At 39.4% G+C, this 17,856-nt stretch overlaps 1 protein-coding gene across 4 annotated transcripts in view; it reads left to right on the top strand.

Annotated features, from left to right (window-relative positions):
• Positions 1-16,896, top strand: part of SLC44A1 (solute carrier family 44 member 1) — a 68,323-nt gene extending 51,427 nt beyond the window's left edge. For 2 of the 4 annotated variants that reach the window (XM_061364955.1, XM_061364954.1), the window contains 6 exons: positions 4,307-4,472; positions 7,299-7,455; positions 7,910-7,993; positions 9,021-9,158; positions 10,196-10,432; positions 12,037-14,318. In XM_061364955.1, the coding sequence (XP_061220939.1) occupies positions 4,307-4,472; positions 7,299-7,455; positions 7,910-7,993; positions 9,021-9,158; positions 10,196-10,432; positions 12,037-12,327 (1,073 nt within the window). In that variant the 3' untranslated portion in view covers positions 12,328-14,318. The other 2 variants (XM_061364957.1, XM_061364956.1) reach the window with 2 other exon arrangements.
• Positions 16,897-17,856: the final 960 nt, after the last annotated feature.

Raw genomic sequence — 17,856 nt, 5'->3', positions numbered from 1 at the left:
TAGAATCATAGAATAGTTAGGGTTAGAAAGGACCTTAAGATCATCAAGTTCCAACCCCCCTGCCATGGGCAGGGACACCTCGCTCTAAACCATATCACCCAAGGCTTTGTCCAGCCTGGTCTTGAACACTGCCAGTGATGGAGCATTCACAGCTTCCCTGGGCAACCCATTCCAGTGCCTCACCACCCTAACAGGAAAGAATTTCCTCCTTATATCCAATCTAAATGTCCTCTGTTTAGGTTTTAACCCATTACCCCTTCTCCTGTCACTACAGTCCCTAATGAAGAATCCCCAGCATCCCTACAGGCCCCCTTCAGATACTGGAAGGCTGCTATGAGGTCTCCACGCAGCCTTCTCTTCTCCAGGCTGAACAGCCCCAACTTTGTCAGCTGATCTTCATACAGGAGGTGCTCCAATCCCCCGATCATCCTCGTGGGCCTTCTCTGGATTTGTTCCAACAGTTCCGTGTCCTTTTCATATTGAGGACACCAGAACTGCACACAATACTCCAAGTGAGGTCTCACGAGAGCAGAGTAGAGGGGCAGGATCACCTCCTTCGACCTGCTGGTCACACTCCTTTTGATGCAGCCCAGGATACAGTTGGCTTTCTGGGCTGCGAGCGCACACTGAAGCTGGCTCATGTTCATTTTCTTATCGGCCAACACCAGCAAGTCCTTCTCCACAGGGCTGCTCTGAATCTCTTCTCTGCCCAACCTGTCGCTGTGCCTGGGATTGCTCCGACCCAGGTGTAGGACCGTGCACTTGTTAAACTTCATGAGGTTGGCATCAGCCCACCTCACAAGCCTGTCAAGGTCCCTCTGGATGGCATTCCTTCCCTCCAGCGTATCAACTGAACCACACAGCTTCGTGTCATCGGCAAACTTGCTGAGGGCGCACTCAATCCCACCGTCCACGTCACCAACAAAGATGTTAAACAAGACCAGTCCCAACACCGATCCCTGAGGGACACCACTCGTTACTGGTCTCCAGCCGGACATTGAGCCATTGACCACAACTCTTTGCCTGAGGCCATCCAGCCAGTTCTTTATCCACCAAGTGGTCCATCCATCAAATTGATGTCTCTCCAATTTAGAGACAAGGATGTCTTGTGGGACAGTGTCGAACGCTTTACACAAATCCAGGTAGATGACATCAACTGCTCTACACATGTCCATCAGTTCCATAGCCCCATCATAAAAGGCCACCAGATTGGTCAGGCAGGATTTCCCCTTAGTGAAGCCATGCTGGCTGTCACCAAGCACATTGTTGTTTTTCACGTGCCTTAGCATGCCTTCCAGGAGAATCTGCTCCAAGATTTTGCCAGGCACAGAGGTGAGACTGACTGGTCTGTAATTCCCTGGGTCATCCATTTTCCCCTTCTTGAAAATGGGGGTTATATTTCCCTTTTCTCAGTCCTTGGGAACTTCACCTGACTGCCATGATTTTTCAAATATGATGGCCAGTGGCTTAGCAACTTCATTTGCCAGCTCCTTCAGGACCTGTGGATGGATTTCATCAGGTCCCATGGACTTGTGCACATTCAGGTTCTTAAGGTGTCTCAAACCAGAGCCTCTCCTATGGTGGGCCCAAGGTCTCCATTCTACAGTCCCTCCGTCTGCCTTCCAAGACTTGGGTGGTGCGGTCAGAGCCTTTGCCAGTGAAGACCGAGGCAAAGAAGTCATTCAGAACCTCAGCCTTCTCCAAATCCTGTGTAGCTAGTTCTCCCGAGAGCTTCCAGAGGGGGCCTACGTTGTCCCTTGTCTGTTTTTTATTTGCTACGTACCTGTAGAATCTCTTCCTGTTATCCTTAACATCCCTAGGCACGTTTAATTCTAACTGGGCCTTAGCTTTCCTAACCTGGTCCTTAGCTTCCCCGACAACATCCCTGTATTCTTCCCAGGCTGCCTGTCCTTGCTTCCACCTTCTGTAAGTGCCTTTTTTTCATTTGAATTTTCCTCAGGAGCTCCTTATCCATCCAAGGAGGTCTCCTGGCCCTCCTGCTGCACTTCCTCCTGGTTGGGATACAACACTCCTGAGCTTGTAGCAGGTGATCCTTAAAATTAACCAAGAGTTTTGGCCCACCCCTGCCCTCTAGGGCTTTATCCCATGGAACCTTACTAAGCAGGTTCCGGAAGAGGCCAAAGTCTCTCTTTTGAAGTCCAGGGCAGTGAGGTTGCTGCACGCTCTTCTCACTGTCCTAAGGATCTCAAATTCAATCATCTCTTGATCGCTGCATCCAAGGCTGCCCTGGAGTACCACATTTCCAAAGAGCCCTTCCCTGTTGGTGAGCGCGAGGTCAAGCATGGCACCTCTCCATGTCAGTTCCTCTATTACTTGCAGAAGGAAGTTGTCTTCCACACAATCGAGGAACCTCCTGGATTGCTTGTGCCAGGCCGTACCATCATTCCAACAGATGTCAGGGTGGTTGAAGTCACCCATGAGAACGAGGGCCTGTGAGCGTGAGGCTTTTCTTATCATTCTTATCATTTGAACCTGCTTCATCCGCAGGTTCTCCTTGATCAGGCAGTCTATAACAGGTCCCACAGTAATGTCTCCCATAGCTATTTTCCCTTTAACCCTGACCCACAAACTCTCTGTTAACTGATCACCTGTCCCCAGACAGAGCTCGATACTCTCCAGCCCATCCCTAACATAAAGGGCAACTCCCCCTCCCTGCCTACCGAGCCTGTCCTTTCTAAAAAGCCTGTAACCTTCCATTCCAACACTCCAGTCATAGGAGCCATTCTTGTTCTTATTCTCATTACTGTTGAAATTTTTAATTTTCATTACATGCTGTGCTGTGTGCAGAAAATGTTTGCCTCTGAAAGTGAGTTAAGTCTTAGTTCCATGCTTTACTCTGTGAGTTAAAAGACCACTGCACAGGGACTGAATTTGTAGCAGAATATAGGCTGAAACTGTATTTTACTGACAGAACTCTTTCATTCGCCTTGATTCTGCAAAGACTAATGTATGCCTTTAGCTTTATGTGCACTCAGTATCTTCACTGACACCAGTTGAACAAAATCTTTGTGCAAGTAGGTACAGATCTTTTCAATCCAAACCAGGAAAACTTAAAAAGAAGCCTACACTTAGGAAGAACTTGTTCATTAAAAACAAAATTATTTCAATAGTTCAGTTTATTCATAAGAAAATTCTAAGTTTTTTATATAAGCACAAAAGCATAGCTAAGAAGGTGGAGAAGGTGCTATCAATGCTAAGTCAAAACAATGGTGTTCAAGGTGTTTACACTTGATGTAACATGATGTTACTTCCAGTATTTTTCTGAACCTCATGAGCTGTTCACGTAACTGTTGTATAAGATGAAACATCTCAATGTGGGTTAGCATACTAAACTAGAGCTTATCCTAGGAGGGTTCTAATATGTGCTATCAGTCTAGTGCATCATACTGCTATTCAGGTTAGGCAGAGTCCAGGCTGAGCAACCCCAGCTCTCTCAGCCTGTCTCCATAGGAGAAGTGCTTGTCTAAGCATCTTCATGGCCTCCTCTCGACTCACTCCAACAGGTGCACATCCTTCTTACCTTGGGGCCCCCAGAGCTAATGCAGTACTGCAGAGGAGGGTCTCATGAGAGTGGAGTAAAGGGAGGGAATCACCTCCTTTAACCTGCTGGTCATGCTTCTTTTGGTGCAGCCTGGAATACAGTTGGTTGGGCTTGGAAGCGCACACTGCCAGGTCATATTGAACTTCTCACCAACCAACATTGTCTTTCTCCTCAGTGCTGCTCTCAGTCAGTGTATGAAATCATATGTTTAGACTTTCTAAAGCTGCTCCTCATGTCTGTGAATGCCTTTAAAGCTACAGGTATTGTTGAAATACATGAACAAAGACCATAAGGGAAACAAAAAGTGATTGTTAATTTTGACACCTAGATGTAAGGAGCTATGAAGTCTAATTTTTATTCTTACTGTATGAACAATACCAGCAGAGCAGCAGACTGAAATTAGGAATGACTGAAGCAGGCTTTTACTATGTTTATAGAGAATTTTTTGCTACTTAATGGTGCTTAGTTTTGGAAATTTTTACCATGTGGCTAAAAATTTAAAAAAGTGGGGGATTTTGAGTACGCTCAGAATATTTTTTTGTAGTGCCTTTTTCAAATGCCATTATATTGATTGTCTCAAAAGCTGTATCTTTCTAATGAACAGTCCTCTTAAACATGACGTTGACAGCTAACAGTAGAAGCTAAATGGGTTCTGCTGTAGCCAGTTACGAATTGCTAATGCAATATGCTTCCTTCTTTGTTGATGTAAGCACCGTTTTGTTTTTTACCCTCGTTTATTTCTAGGTAGTCCTGTCCCAAATGAAGAAGGATTTGTTGAATTTAGAATGGTAGGTCCTTTGAAATACATGTGGTGGTACCATTTAGTGGGACTCATCTGGATCAGCGAGTTTATCCTAGCGTGTCAGCAGATGACGGTAGCAGGAGCTGTTGTAACATACTACTTTACAAGGTAAGGACAACTTAAGTCTACTGTGAGTAGCCTGGAAATTGATTTAGCAGGAAGAATGAGGGATAAAGCTTTTGGGGAGAATACTTGTTTCCATCCTGAAAGGTGGGGAGCAGTTGAATTTTATTGACTCTTTTAAATCATATCAAGTTGTATAATAATTTGGTTTGTTGGTTATAGATTGTATTTTTGGTATTTAGGACTTGAAGTCTTGTTTGCCTTGTAACGTGCACATGGTATGGACATTGATGGTCCTTTACAAAGCAGCATGCACCTGGAAGGTCATCTGTGATGCTAATAATTATTGCTGATAAGCTCAGTAAAGATTTAAGAAAACATTGAAAGCAATTGATTATTATTTGAATTGCAAACCACTGCCCTTTTAAATTTACAGTACCTCATTAATCTTTCGTACAGAAGGTTACTTACGTTCTTATTATACTCATCATTTACATGTAGATTCTGACAAGATCATGTATAAATAAAAAGTGATACAAAATAAAGTGCATTAAAGTTCTATATTTTATTGCTGTATTTGAGTATTAAATTGTATAGCAAGGCATACTTTATGCTGGCCGTTCTGTATATATTTGCTAGTTGTTTCAGAAGGCAATACTAATTATTAAGCACTTGTTTTACCAAACTTCATGCACAAGAATTTTTCCACACAGAGGTAAAAAACTGGTTTTAGAATAGCAAATTTAGCTTTGGGGTTTTAGTCCCTAGTAAAGAAACTAAAAGATCTTATTTGGGTCATTTAGGACTGAAATCTTTCAGGGAAAAAAAAAAAAAAAGTGGTATCCAAACCACCACTACCCCACACCCCCCCCCCCCCCATGTTGAGGAACTATATACGTTATTTTATTTTGGATATTCTCAAAGTCTTTTCCAATCAGTATAAATAGAAATCCTCTTAATAAAGAGCAGCATGAGTAGAGTATGTTGACAAAATTTTTAGCAATGGTGGTTTACTTAAGGAAAACCAAGATGTTATCCCCAAGAAGAATGCGTTAGTAGCCCAAATACACATGTAGTTTAGCTAGTGGTTCTTCATATATGTTTTTAGCTTTTCATATGAAGAATATTGTATGCAAAAAATTCTAATGATATCCAGCAACCACCCTCTTATTCATGCCATTTGCTTTTAAGTGTCTGGTATTTAAAATAACAGGGTTTTAAATAATGCATACAGATATTTTTCAAATGCATGAGTCCTATCACAAATGTTTAATTGGTTTGTCTTTTTAATTGTGGCTGTTATATGAATTACATTTGACTTCTTATCTGCCCTAGTCTTCACAACAATATCAAAGGCAAGGAATTCATTTTTTGTGCTGACAGAAATTCTGTTATTTTATTAATGATGAAGTCCTCCAGTATACCAATGAAATACATCTATGAAGTTATTACAAGATGTTACAGGGATGTCATCTTGTGAATAATTAAACTAGATTGAGTGAAGAACTAGGAAAATACAGAAAAGAGAGGATAGTTTCATTCTGAAATAGATTGCTTAGCAGTGTATATACTTCTTTAATAAGTTTATATATTTTCTGTCACCTGAGTTTGAATTCTTTTTAACTGTATCCTGTCATTCCAGAACAGGAATTTTATTTTAAGTTAGTAAATACCCATTTCTCCCTACTGTTATCCTTTGGTGCTTTTTAAGATATAATTCTGATCTGAAAAGTGACTTAGTAAGAAAAGAAAGGACATTAATTCGGACCTCCCCATTATTTTGCATATTAACACCTTTCCACAGCGTATGAGATGAAGTTATCCGTGGAGAAATGTTTTATATGTGTCATTCACATACAAAATGTGATGTTAATTCACAAAATGTGATATAAAATTCACACATCATCTCTTCATTCACCTTCGCTAGATGATTCCTCTCAACTCAGACAGTAACAAACATCAAGATGTTCTGCATTACAGACTCTTTCCTCAGTTATATTTGCCTCAAAAGGAGGAAGTAGTTGGGTTGTCTGGGAGTAAGACTCAGACCATTTATGTGATTTTGCCCAAGGGGAAATAGAATTTGGCTTCTCCCACCTAAGCTTTAAAAGTTAATTGGAAGAAAACACAGAATTGTTAGCACTTGTTCCTTTAATATGTTTGTAATTATGTTTATATTTCTAATAAGGAAAAGCCATTATTTAAATGTTGAATAGAGCTGCTCTTTGAAAGAAATAGAAGTGGCTTCCTTGGTAGGAAATATAAATAAAAACTTTAAGAGAGCGTTGCTTCAAACCTGTGAATGTGAGTATTCATCTGACAGCTTAAAAATATTCTAGCCACATTGCGGTAAAATAGCTTGTTTTAAGGCTTAATACTTGGGTCCTTGAGAATATAATAGCTAAATCAGAAATGCAGAACATCAGAGAGAAGTATTTACCTAATAAATAAAAATAGTAATATCCTCTCCAAAGTCTCCACAGAGATCTCCAACAGAACAGAAGGGGAAGACAAGTTTATCAGTAGTCCCACTGAAGAAAATATTAGCATTGTTTCTCGCTGGTTTTGGAAGGTTTTGAATTGCGCACCATCAGATGTAGTTCTATAGGAACTGCTGGTTGGCGGTAGCAGTAGTGCAGCCAGCTGCTAGGAAGCCTGCCCTTGGGACATACTGATTCCTTTTCCTATTCCTGTTACTGCAAAACTGTGACTTAACATGGACTGACAGTGTGGAGTGAACAATATATCCTGAAAATAAAAGGACAACATATTTGTTTTACGTGTTATTTATTGAGAATTTGTAGCACTTTAGCACTTCTGGATGATGTTGCATACATACTGATCATTCTACTTTATTCGTTTTCTCAACAGGGAGAAAAGGAATCTGCCCTTTACTCCTATTCTGGCATCTGTTAATCGCCTTGTTTGTTACCACCTAGGAACAGTAGCAAAGGGGTCTTTCATTATCACGCTAGTGAAGATACCACGAATGATCCTTATGTATATTCATACACAACTCAAAGGAAAAGTAAGAGAAATAGATTACATTTTCTTATGGAAACTCAAAGCCTGATGTTTTTTGCACATTTATTTAATCTCTGTGGGAGGATGGAAGCCTTATTTGGTATAGATTAAAAACAAGTAAGAAATTTTTCACTATGAGTGTGGTGAGGCAGTGGAACAGGCTGCCTAGAGGAGCTGTGGCTGCCCCATCCCTGGTAGCGTTCAAGGCCAGGCTTGGACAGGGCTTGGAGCAACCTGGCCCATGGCAGATGGGTTAGAACTAGATGAGCTTTTAAGGTTCCTTCCAACCCAAACCATTCTATGATTCCATGAATATGTGGTCTTTAAAGGACTCTGGAACTGAGAGGGACTGCTTAAATTGCCAACCTATCAGTTACTGAAACACAAAGGATTATTGTTTGTTTAAGATCTGTTGGTTTTCTTCCTTATCTTTTTTTCCCACATTCTGTGCTTTCTAGGAAAATGCTTGTGCTCGCTGTATGCTTAAAGCCTGCATCTGCTGCCTTTGGTGTCTAGAAAAGTGCCTGACCTACTTAAATCAGGTAAGCTTTTCAATATTAAAAGTTTATCTGAGGGCTGCTAATATACAGATACATTCCCAGAATGCTGTCTTGAGGTTAAAACATAATGTACCGTACCATGGAACTGAACTTGATTTATGGTAGCTCAGTCTTGTCTCCATTACTGAAATTACACTTCAAATCACTCCATTAGTCTTTGTTTACATTGCAAAGGTGAAAAATAGGCAGTATTCGTCTTTGTGAATGCGGGATCTCAACCTTGTAACAATTTGTTTAGTGGTTGGAGATGCTCCCCCTCATGTCAGCCCTGTCAAGCTACATAAGAGTTTCAGAAAATACGTTTGCTGTGAAAGGGAGGTAAGCTTTTCTAGGTGTAATATTTAAGGCTCACAGAATTGAAAACCTGTATGTAGTATCAAGTTGTCATTATAATTTACAAAGTGGAAAGAGTTGCAAGTTGCAACACACTGGCTGGTCAGACTCCTTTGTAAAAGAGGTTTTACTGGCCTGTGGTTCCACCTCTGTGATATCTAATATCTTCTCCCAGTGTTCGCTTTTTTGCTCGTGGAAATATAAAAAATAAAATCAGAAGAAAGTATTTAAAAAACCCCAGTGTAATCCTTGAAAATTGTCCTCGCTAACCTTGAACGCAGTCGAGTGAAGTATCCAGAAATTGTCTTGGTGGACTTGTATAACTCCCAAACTCTTGCATTTCCAAATATTTTTCTAACTACTTAATTGCTGTAGTTAAGCCACTGTTCACCTCCTCCTGCAGAGAAATTGCAAATTCTATTTAATTAATTTTTTGGAATAAACTTGTTAATGCGTAAATGATGATCAAGGGAGGAGAAGAATAGTAATCCTCTACCTCGTATAGTCTTCTGTCAGCTGGTACATACTGTTTGGTTCAACAACTCTCAAGGGAATCTTTGTTCATTAACCTCTTACAACTTATGTGATTTATTCAGAAGCCGTATCTTCCCCCCCCACCTTCCCATCTGAAATATCTGATCATTTCATGAGTAAATCTTCAATCTCCTTTTCCCAGAATGCATATACAGCCACAGCTATCAACAGCACCAATTTCTGCACCTCAGCAAAGGATGCCTTTGTTATTCTAGTGGAAAATGCTTTGCGAGTGGCTGCCATAAACACAGTTGGGGATTTTATGCTGTTTCTAGGAAAGGTATGTATGTCTGCTGTATACAGTTTTTACAGACCTAAATGTTAGCAAGCTTTCCTTAGCAACGGCTTGCACCTCAAATACAACATGCATTAAAATTCCTATATCTTGGCATGCGCTCAGAGAATTAAAAGGAGACTAGAATAATTGCTCTGGTCAGTCACATTTTTGAGTTTCCAGCTGTTGGAGATATACTTCATGGAACTTGATCCAGTGAATTATTTCTATCCTTTGAATGATGCTGTGTCTTCATTTACTAAAAAAATTAATACCAATCCACTCAAATGCATAAGTATTTGGACACTGGTTGCCTCAGCTGTCTTCCTTATTATGTTTCTCTACTTTTTTTAAGTCAGAGTACAGTAGTCTGATCTTTTAATCTAGTAATTAAGCCAATAAAATGTGAGAAGTAATAAACACATAATGAAGGCATAGGTGCTTGAGAGGTAATGAAATTACATAACGTGGTTTTAGGGAGGGGTCTGAAAGGTGTTAGAAAACATCTCCCTGAAAAGATGTCTTTCAAATTATTAGAGAAATGCACAGGTGACAGAAATGTTAAAATGAACAGTGCAGCATATAAAAATTAGTGTCAGCTAAAACAGTGCTAGGCTGACAGCCTGCCTTTTCTATCATGTTCCTTCTCTACCAGTTCAACTTGATATTTTCATAATACAGTAAAGCTCACCTGTTCTACAATTCATAATATTAGGTTTTGAAATGTTCAAAATGTTGAGTTACCACAACAATTGTATTAGTCCTTTTATTATTCCCAAAGACCAAGCTGGTACCCAGTGAAATATCTGTCTGTTGGGGTCTCATACACAATATAGTTCTGTGGAGACTGTTACATGAAGTGCTTTGTGTGAGTTCTGATCTGCTTTTCCCTGTATGCAGATGAGGCAGAGAAAATAAAGCAAAATCAATCATTTGCAAAGCAATAAGCACACAGGTTAAAAAAAAAACAAAACAGTATCAGACCAAACTAAAAATGTCAGAAGTCTTCTACCATTAGGTTTGTCTACTGTTTTCCTTTTCAGGTCCTGATTGTCTGCAGTACAGGTTTGGCTGGGATCATGTTGCTGAATTACCAACGAGATTACACCGTCTGGGTGCTGCCACTCATCATTGTCTGCCTCTTTGCATTCCTGGTTGCCCACTGCTTCCTTTCCATTTATGAAATGGTTGTTGATGTCCTTTTCTTATGTTTTGCCATCGATACAAAATACAATGATGGGAGCCCTGGGAGGGAATTCTACATGGATAAAGTTCTTATGGTAAGTTTTGCCTTGTTCTCTAAATCTACAGATATGGTTCCATAAAATAGGTATTTTGACAGGGAAGTGAACTCACTAGCTGGCTTTAATATGTTTGGTTTGTTGTTTTTTTTTTTTTAATCTGGTTACATTGCTGTCTTGTTCTTGACTTGATCAGCAATCAGTGTGATAATAAGTAATTAATAATAAGTAAGTAATAATGCTTCCTTCCCTTGGCATCACTGGTATTGGCTTCTATTTGCTGGCTGTGAGATGAGTAGTCATCTTACAGAATCTCACTCTTGGGTATCATTTCTTGTTAAATGATACAGTGCAGAATCGAAAGCAGCAAAACAAGGGGTAAAGGCTTGCTTTCCTAAGAAGGACCTCTCTTGGGACATGAAAAAGAAAAAATATCAGAGACTTCTACCCCACACATGTATAGTGACCACACTGGAGTTTTTCTTCTTCAGATAGACAGCAATCAGAATTTGACTGTCTGTCACGCACAGAAAAAACAGGTTTTATGATCTGTCCTGAAGCCTAGTTGCTACATTAAGGCCTTTTGCACAATTCAGTTCTGATTTGTTTATTCCATCTTATCCTTTGTTCATTCTAGCTAGAGACCAAGATATAAAAATCCTGCCTCTCAAGCTTTTCAGTTTGTTGTTGAGTAGGTAATTTTCCTACCAGTATTTTGTGTCAACCGTAGAATATGTCACTGTAAAATGTACACTCGTGTTGGCCAAAGGAAGATCCTCTTGAATTCTAGGCATAATTTGTTTTTCTGTTTACTTGTTAGAAAACCATGCCAAGAATTTAATATTAAATTTTTGGTAAAACACTACAGAATCTAGTGTATATGGTAGCTAATGAGTTGCTTTTTAGCACAGAATAAGAGTAAAATGCAGCATGCTGTCCTGGAAGATAACACAGGTAACTTATGAAAGCATTGTGGGTTTCTTTAGTCAGCAGTTGATATCACAAAACACCAGCGGCTAATGTTTGCTGAAATTTGTGACAGAATGCTTGCCTTTAAGAGAGAAAAAAAAAAAAGAAGACTTAAAATTGGATTATAATCTTTGCTAATCTTCATGAATAGGTGATTTTGATCCAGTGAAAAATTTAAGTGTTTGAATTGAGGGAAGTTGCGGAAATCAACAGAACTTTGCAAGTAATTGTCTCCAAGTGCCTCTGTTAATGGAGTTTTAACATTACACACAGTAAACAGGATGGGATGTAGTAAGTGGGCTATTTGGGTTTTTCTGTGGGATTTTTCTTTTTAGGTTTGTTTTTTTTTTTTTTTTTTTTGCTATAGGTTTTAGATTTTTTTTTAGATTTCTTTGTGACAACCACCCTTTATCTTCCTTCACCATGAAGAACAGCGTTGTGTGGTAAATGTGAAAGTTCTATCAGCACACAAGGCATATACCTCTCTGGCTTCCAGAATTAAGTGAGGGAGACCTTTGTGGTTATTTGGCAGGCTTTTTTGATATTTTGTGGACTATGTCTGAACAAGAGAAATGGGAGGAACAAGTTTTGTTGACATTTTGAGTTTTGTCTTGATATTTGATGTTTGGAGTCTGCTGTAAGAAAGCTCTTTTCACTTCATTACTGTTTTTCAGGAGTTTGTGGAGAATAGTAGGAAATCAATGAAAGAAGCTGGTCGGGGAGGTGGAGCTGAGGGCAGAGAGCTAAAACCAATGGTAGGTGCAGATGAGGAGGTGGCGATCCTCCAAGAGTTTCACTTTTACTTCTTCTCCCTCTTTGTCTTTACTGACTGCACTTCTTCAGGAGAAGTTTTTGTTCTCTGTATCACTCAAGATGTTCTGCTTTTTCTGTTTGTGAGCTTGCCTATCACCTGGATGGCAGGGTTTTTGTCACAGCTGAGACCATCTCCTGTAAAAGTAAGATGAAAGGAACTGTGTCTTCTGAAACAAATGCATCATTTCATTAGGATTAGTAGTACATGCTCTGTGGCATGCACACGCAGTCCCAATTGCTAAACACTCTCAAAATAAGTTGGTTCTGGAATTCATTGGGCTATTCTGAATTTAATCATCTTTTCAGCCATGAGCTGAACAATTTTTGTTCATCTTATGTTCACCATAAAAGCCTGAAGAACACTACTGCGTGCATCCATTGTTGCGAAGTAGGACCAGGCATTTAAAGCTCTCACCAAATTATTTTATGTATTATACAGTGCCATGGAATTGGATACAGTGATTCCTTTCAACCTGCTGAAATGACATTTCTCCCAGTTGTTTGTTTTTATTGCCAACTACTTACGTTGCTTGTCTCTTGTGTGCTTTTTCCATCTCACACTGTCAGATACACAGACAGTGAACAGTGCATCATTTATGCTTCTGCAGCCTGTTTTACTTACGGTGTGCCTGTTAGGAAGGCATTGCATGTCTGAGTAGCCTGGACTAAGGAACAGCTATACATGGTACAGATAACAGATAGGAGGATGAGTTTGGAAGTTGGAGAAGTGAGAACATATGATGGAGAGCCAGGCTGGGTAAGGTATGAGTTGTCATCGTGCAATATTACTTTGTGAAATAAAATTTTGTTCCATCATACTTTCTCAGAGTATTTGGGACCTGGCTCAGTTCCTTACCATGGGACAATTTTTTTACCTAAGGGAATCTAAATAAGTGTATGCTAACAGTGGATTTTTTTTCAATGATGTACATGAAGCCATGTTGCATGAGCACTTTTCGACCAAGTTGGAATGGGTTCCTGGTGCAAAGTGGATAGATGTGTAGCTTTGCTTGTGTTGCTATTTCATTATACCAATTTCTAGATTTGCTTATGCCTAATTGCTGCTGTGTTTATACATCTAAAAAAACCTAATTCTATGCTCATTTACTGTTTTTTTCTGGGAGTAATTCTAGCTGTTCAAACAGACACTAATGTTGGGGTTTTCAGAGTGATCTAAATGTTGTAGATATAAAGACACCATTAAAATTATTGAGACTTTGGTGTGCAGACCCTCTAGTCACAGGCAGAAAATATCCCAGTCCAAAATTTTGTTACGTTGAGCTCTAATTCAAACAACTGATTTACCTTAAGTGGTTTTACACTTATGCTGTCATCAGTGCTAGCACAGACTGCAACTTAGCCTTTTTTACTTGACTGCCTGAACTTGGATGTTAACGCCTGTTCACTGTGTCCCTGCTTGTAAAAGAGCAAACCAAGTACTTGCAAGTCAAAGGTAGTCCTGTTCTTTTATGAACATGACTCTAGGTGCTTGAGCCTGGCACTGTCCCAAAGTCATCCTAGGACTGCTGGCGAAGATGCTGAGCCCTTGGGGCTCACCCTGAGTGTCACCTGCTGAATTACTCCCAGTTTTGCTGCTCATGTGATTGTCTTGTTCGGAACTGATTGCACCGTGTTCTATCAAATGGTCTTCCATTTTGGGGCATTCAGCTCCAGCTGATCAGTTTCTGGAATACTAGGATCTCACTTTCTGACAAGGACAGGGCACAGCAGTTATCGCCATAAAATTTCTTATACCTTTCCCCAAGTCATTGGTAAAGGCCTCAGTTACATCTGGGATAGGGTCACTCATAATTCTGTTCTGTACTAATGGTACCTATAGTCCCCAAATTTGGTATCTGAAAATCAGATTAATTTTTCTTCTTTTTTTTTTTCCCTTCTTTTTTTAGAAATAGTCTTTTCTGTTTTGCTTCAGTCTCCTTGAAATGCAGGTATTTATTAGACATGACAATTAGTTCTAAAACTGAAATGCCCTAAATGCTGGGACCTTCTGTTCTTGTATCAAGGCACAAGAAAAAAAAAACAACTTTTCACTTTTCTTTCTTTGTGATTTCCAGTGACCCCTTTGACTCAATTTCTCCTTGTCCTTTGGCATTTGTCTAAGACTGTACTGTATGACTTTGTTTTCTAGGCCTCTGGAGCAAGTTCATCTTGAAACTAGCCAGCCATATTGGAACCCATTGACATTCCAAAACAGTATATATATACATATATACATGCATATATATATATATATATATATATAAATAAACAGCCAAAAGCAGAGAAAAGGAACAGGGATTTAATACTTTTTTTAACAATTATTTTTGTGAAACATGTACTCTTTTCATACGGGTGGCTTTTACAAGCAGTTTTATCATTGTTCCATTTTTTTTAATTATTCATTGTGGTCATGGAAATGTTGATTCTTATCTGCCTGATATTTTACAATCTGGAGGAGGTATCATTGTAAAGATAATCTGAAATGATGACTGGTGTAGAGAGAGATTTCCCATGACACTGCTAATGTGGTGAGAGTTTTACGTGCTTAATTTGTTTAAATCTGCATTAAAGTCAGGACAGTTATATGCAAGGAAAACCTTCAAATCAAGAAAAGTCTCAAATTTTGTTTTTCAGAAGGTGGTTTCAGTGAGAGTTCATTAAAATTGAACAGGTTTGAAAGCAGTCATTTTACTTTTCAGCCCTGGTTGGGCATAGTTTTGTTTTATCAGCATCAGATATCACAATAACCAACTCCTCAGGTATTCAGGTGTGTGGGAGCCCTTGCATCTCCTATTAAACAGAAACTACAAAATGGGGACAGATAATTTTTATATGCAATTAACTTCCTGTTTTACCCTACTTACTCCTCATACCCATTGCCGTCTATCCTCCCCTTGAGTTCAGTAGCCTTCTTCACACTTCAGCAGTGCTCCTTTGAAGGGTATGAATTCTCCATATGAAACAACTGAAATAACATTGTTAAAGCTCAGTCTTAGTCATACTCATCATTAATTCATGACTAGAGATAAAGGTGCTGAGGATGGAAAGAGAAATGGACTGTACACCTGTACAAAAAAGTACTGTATGCTTCATTTCATTCAATGCTGGAGAGCTCTGGGAGGAGGAAGGGACTGCTCCTTACCTGTCATTTCATCCATATTTGTGTGTACTGTAGCGGGTGGCTAAAACAGGAAAGGGCAGACAAACATTTATTTAGAAGTGTAACTGCCAGGATAGTTATCTAAAGTTATCAAATAATAAGAAAAGAACATGCTTTTTTATTATTATTAGATACTTATATTTCTTTTCAGTCTGGAAGCTCACCAGATACAAATGCTATATTAAATTGTTTGGCATACTGTAATGGTAAATGCTTAGAAGTGTATTTGCTAAGAATTCATGATTGTGTCTATGCTATAAACTCCTTTTGTTACAATTTTTTTAAGAAAACTATTTTTGTTAATGTAAAATTAATATTTCAGAGCAGAATTTTTAAACTTATTGCACTAAATACGAGCTCTGTACAAATGAATAATGCCTCGATGGTTCGATCACTCCATTCAAGAAAATCTTTTGGAAGAGAAAAGCCCTTCTACAGAAGGTTTGCAATGGAGTGGAGTGGTATGTCTAGCTAGAGACATGCACAACTCGTCTTACAAAGGTTTAATAAGTAAGCAGTTATCTGTGCTTCCTTTCAGAGGATCAGACTTTTAAATTGCTGCCGAAGGTTTAAAAAATACATGGTACCATGTAGCTAACCAGTGCTCTTTACCTTTTGGCAACAGTGAAATATTTCACTCCTGCTTCTATAAATCATTTGATAAATTTGTGTAGCTTTCTTTCAGTAACCCAATTAAAAGGATTTACTCTTTTCATATCCCAGAACCCAAACTATGCGAAAGTAAAACTACATTTGCAAATGATAGCTGCTGGGGAGGCAGGGAGACAGAATTATCCAATCCTGCAAGCTCTTAGACACTTAGTTAAGTAAACCAAATCGGTAGCTCCACTGATGTCAGGAGAAAGTTGTTTAAGTTACTCATCCATGTAACTGCTTACTGGCCTAGAGCTTCAACCTAGGGATTCAGACTGGAACACGGGAGAGGCCTCTCACTTCAACTTAGAGATCAGGCTATCTAGAAGAAGCACTTCAGCAGCCTTAAGTTTGTGGAGAGGAGACATTCTTGCTGTACCAATGTGTAAGACAGCAGTGGCACTGAGCACCGATATTTGTGTGTATCAATGGGGGTTAGCAACAGAAATTTACAAGCTGGCTTAGATGAACCTTAGAAACTGAATTCCAAGGCCAAGAGATTTTTCATATACCCAGTTGCTTCCAGAGAAACTAATTTCCATCTTGTTTGGAAATTATTGAAGGTGCTTTGATTGAAGCCTTGAATTTTGCTCATTTTGACGACAAATTTCTGCTATGACCAGTTCCACAAGTTTGTGTTCTCTGCTCGCTGGAAGTCCTGGGTGGGTGTTTTCCTCTGTAATTGCAACTAGAACTGCAGTTGGAAACAAATTTTGTATTTTTGTATTACTTGACTGTGCACCATTTTTATAGCAGTTTATCCTGTTTTAAAAATAAATTTGTTTTATTTACATGGTGTTTAAAAGATACAGGCAACACTTTTCTATGGGTAGTTGTAATGTTTAAGTGGCAAATCTATATCGTTACCAAGTTCTTAATAAAATTGTGTGCACCATTCTTGAGTGTATATCCAGCATGCAGAGCTTTTCAGTGATGCCAAAAAGGCATTCCATCCACATGCAGGCTTTCCAGTGGCCCTTTAAGCTTTTTGAATATCCTTTGAGGTTCGTTTGCAAACAGACTACAAACTGCCCTCTTCCATATCTGTCTTGTGCAAGCAGAAGACTGACATCTGAAGAGACAACTTTTCAGGACAAGTTTAGACTCTGCTTTCCTTCCCTAGTAGGGATAGTGGAGTGGGAGAACACTTGACACGTAAATCGCTAGTTGGCCGTAGAGGTGCTGGGGTCTGCCAGTTGTGATGGATTAAATACTGTTTTTTGCCAGCTGGTTATTAAAGCCAGTATATGGACTGTTTTGTGGGAAGCAGTCTAGGCTAACTAGACAGTGATGCTGCCCTGGGAATAAGACTGCAGGAGAAGCAGGTAAGACAGCTGAGACAGAGAAATCATCTCCTTGGGAAGTCCACTGAACTTGTGGACTTAGTTCTTGAGGACTGGAGATTCAGTATGGCCAATTTGGGTTTAAAAATTAAGCCAATGGGATTGCTGGTTCCCAGTATTTGGTTCCTCCAAATGGTCTGCTTTGTAGCCTTTGATAACTAGGTTTTAAAAGAAAAAAGCATACCATTCTTTAAATCGTTTACATATTTTCTGCATTATTTTACTCTCTTATTTGGAAGTTGAGCAACAGTGTCATCTTTATTGCTCTTCCAGCCCTAGGGAACTATGTTCTTTTAGGTCTTATTTCTGTACTGCTCTTCCAGCAACGAGTTCCAAGTGGCCAAGTTTCAGCCACTTTGTTCCACTGACCTTAGCACATGCCTTCTCACCTTCCTGAGGCAATGATTCAGGGTGATTCAGGACTGATTTGGGAGGGGTAGTAGGTGCTGACCTGAAGTTCTGAGGTGGGTTTTTGTTTTGTATGTTATCACTCCATCACTGTGCTTGCTGTCATTAGGAGTGCA

Source organism: Neopsephotus bourkii, unplaced genomic scaffold, assembly GCF_033783945.1.
Source record: "Neopsephotus bourkii isolate Nb327-2 ecotype Australia unplaced genomic scaffold, CSIRO-AGI_Nbou_v1 NB_1258, whole genome shotgun sequence".
Taxonomy (NCBI): Eukaryota; Metazoa; Chordata; class Aves; order Psittaciformes; family Psittacidae; genus Neopsephotus; species Neopsephotus bourkii.
This window is presented reverse-complemented; position numbering and strand designations above follow the sequence as displayed.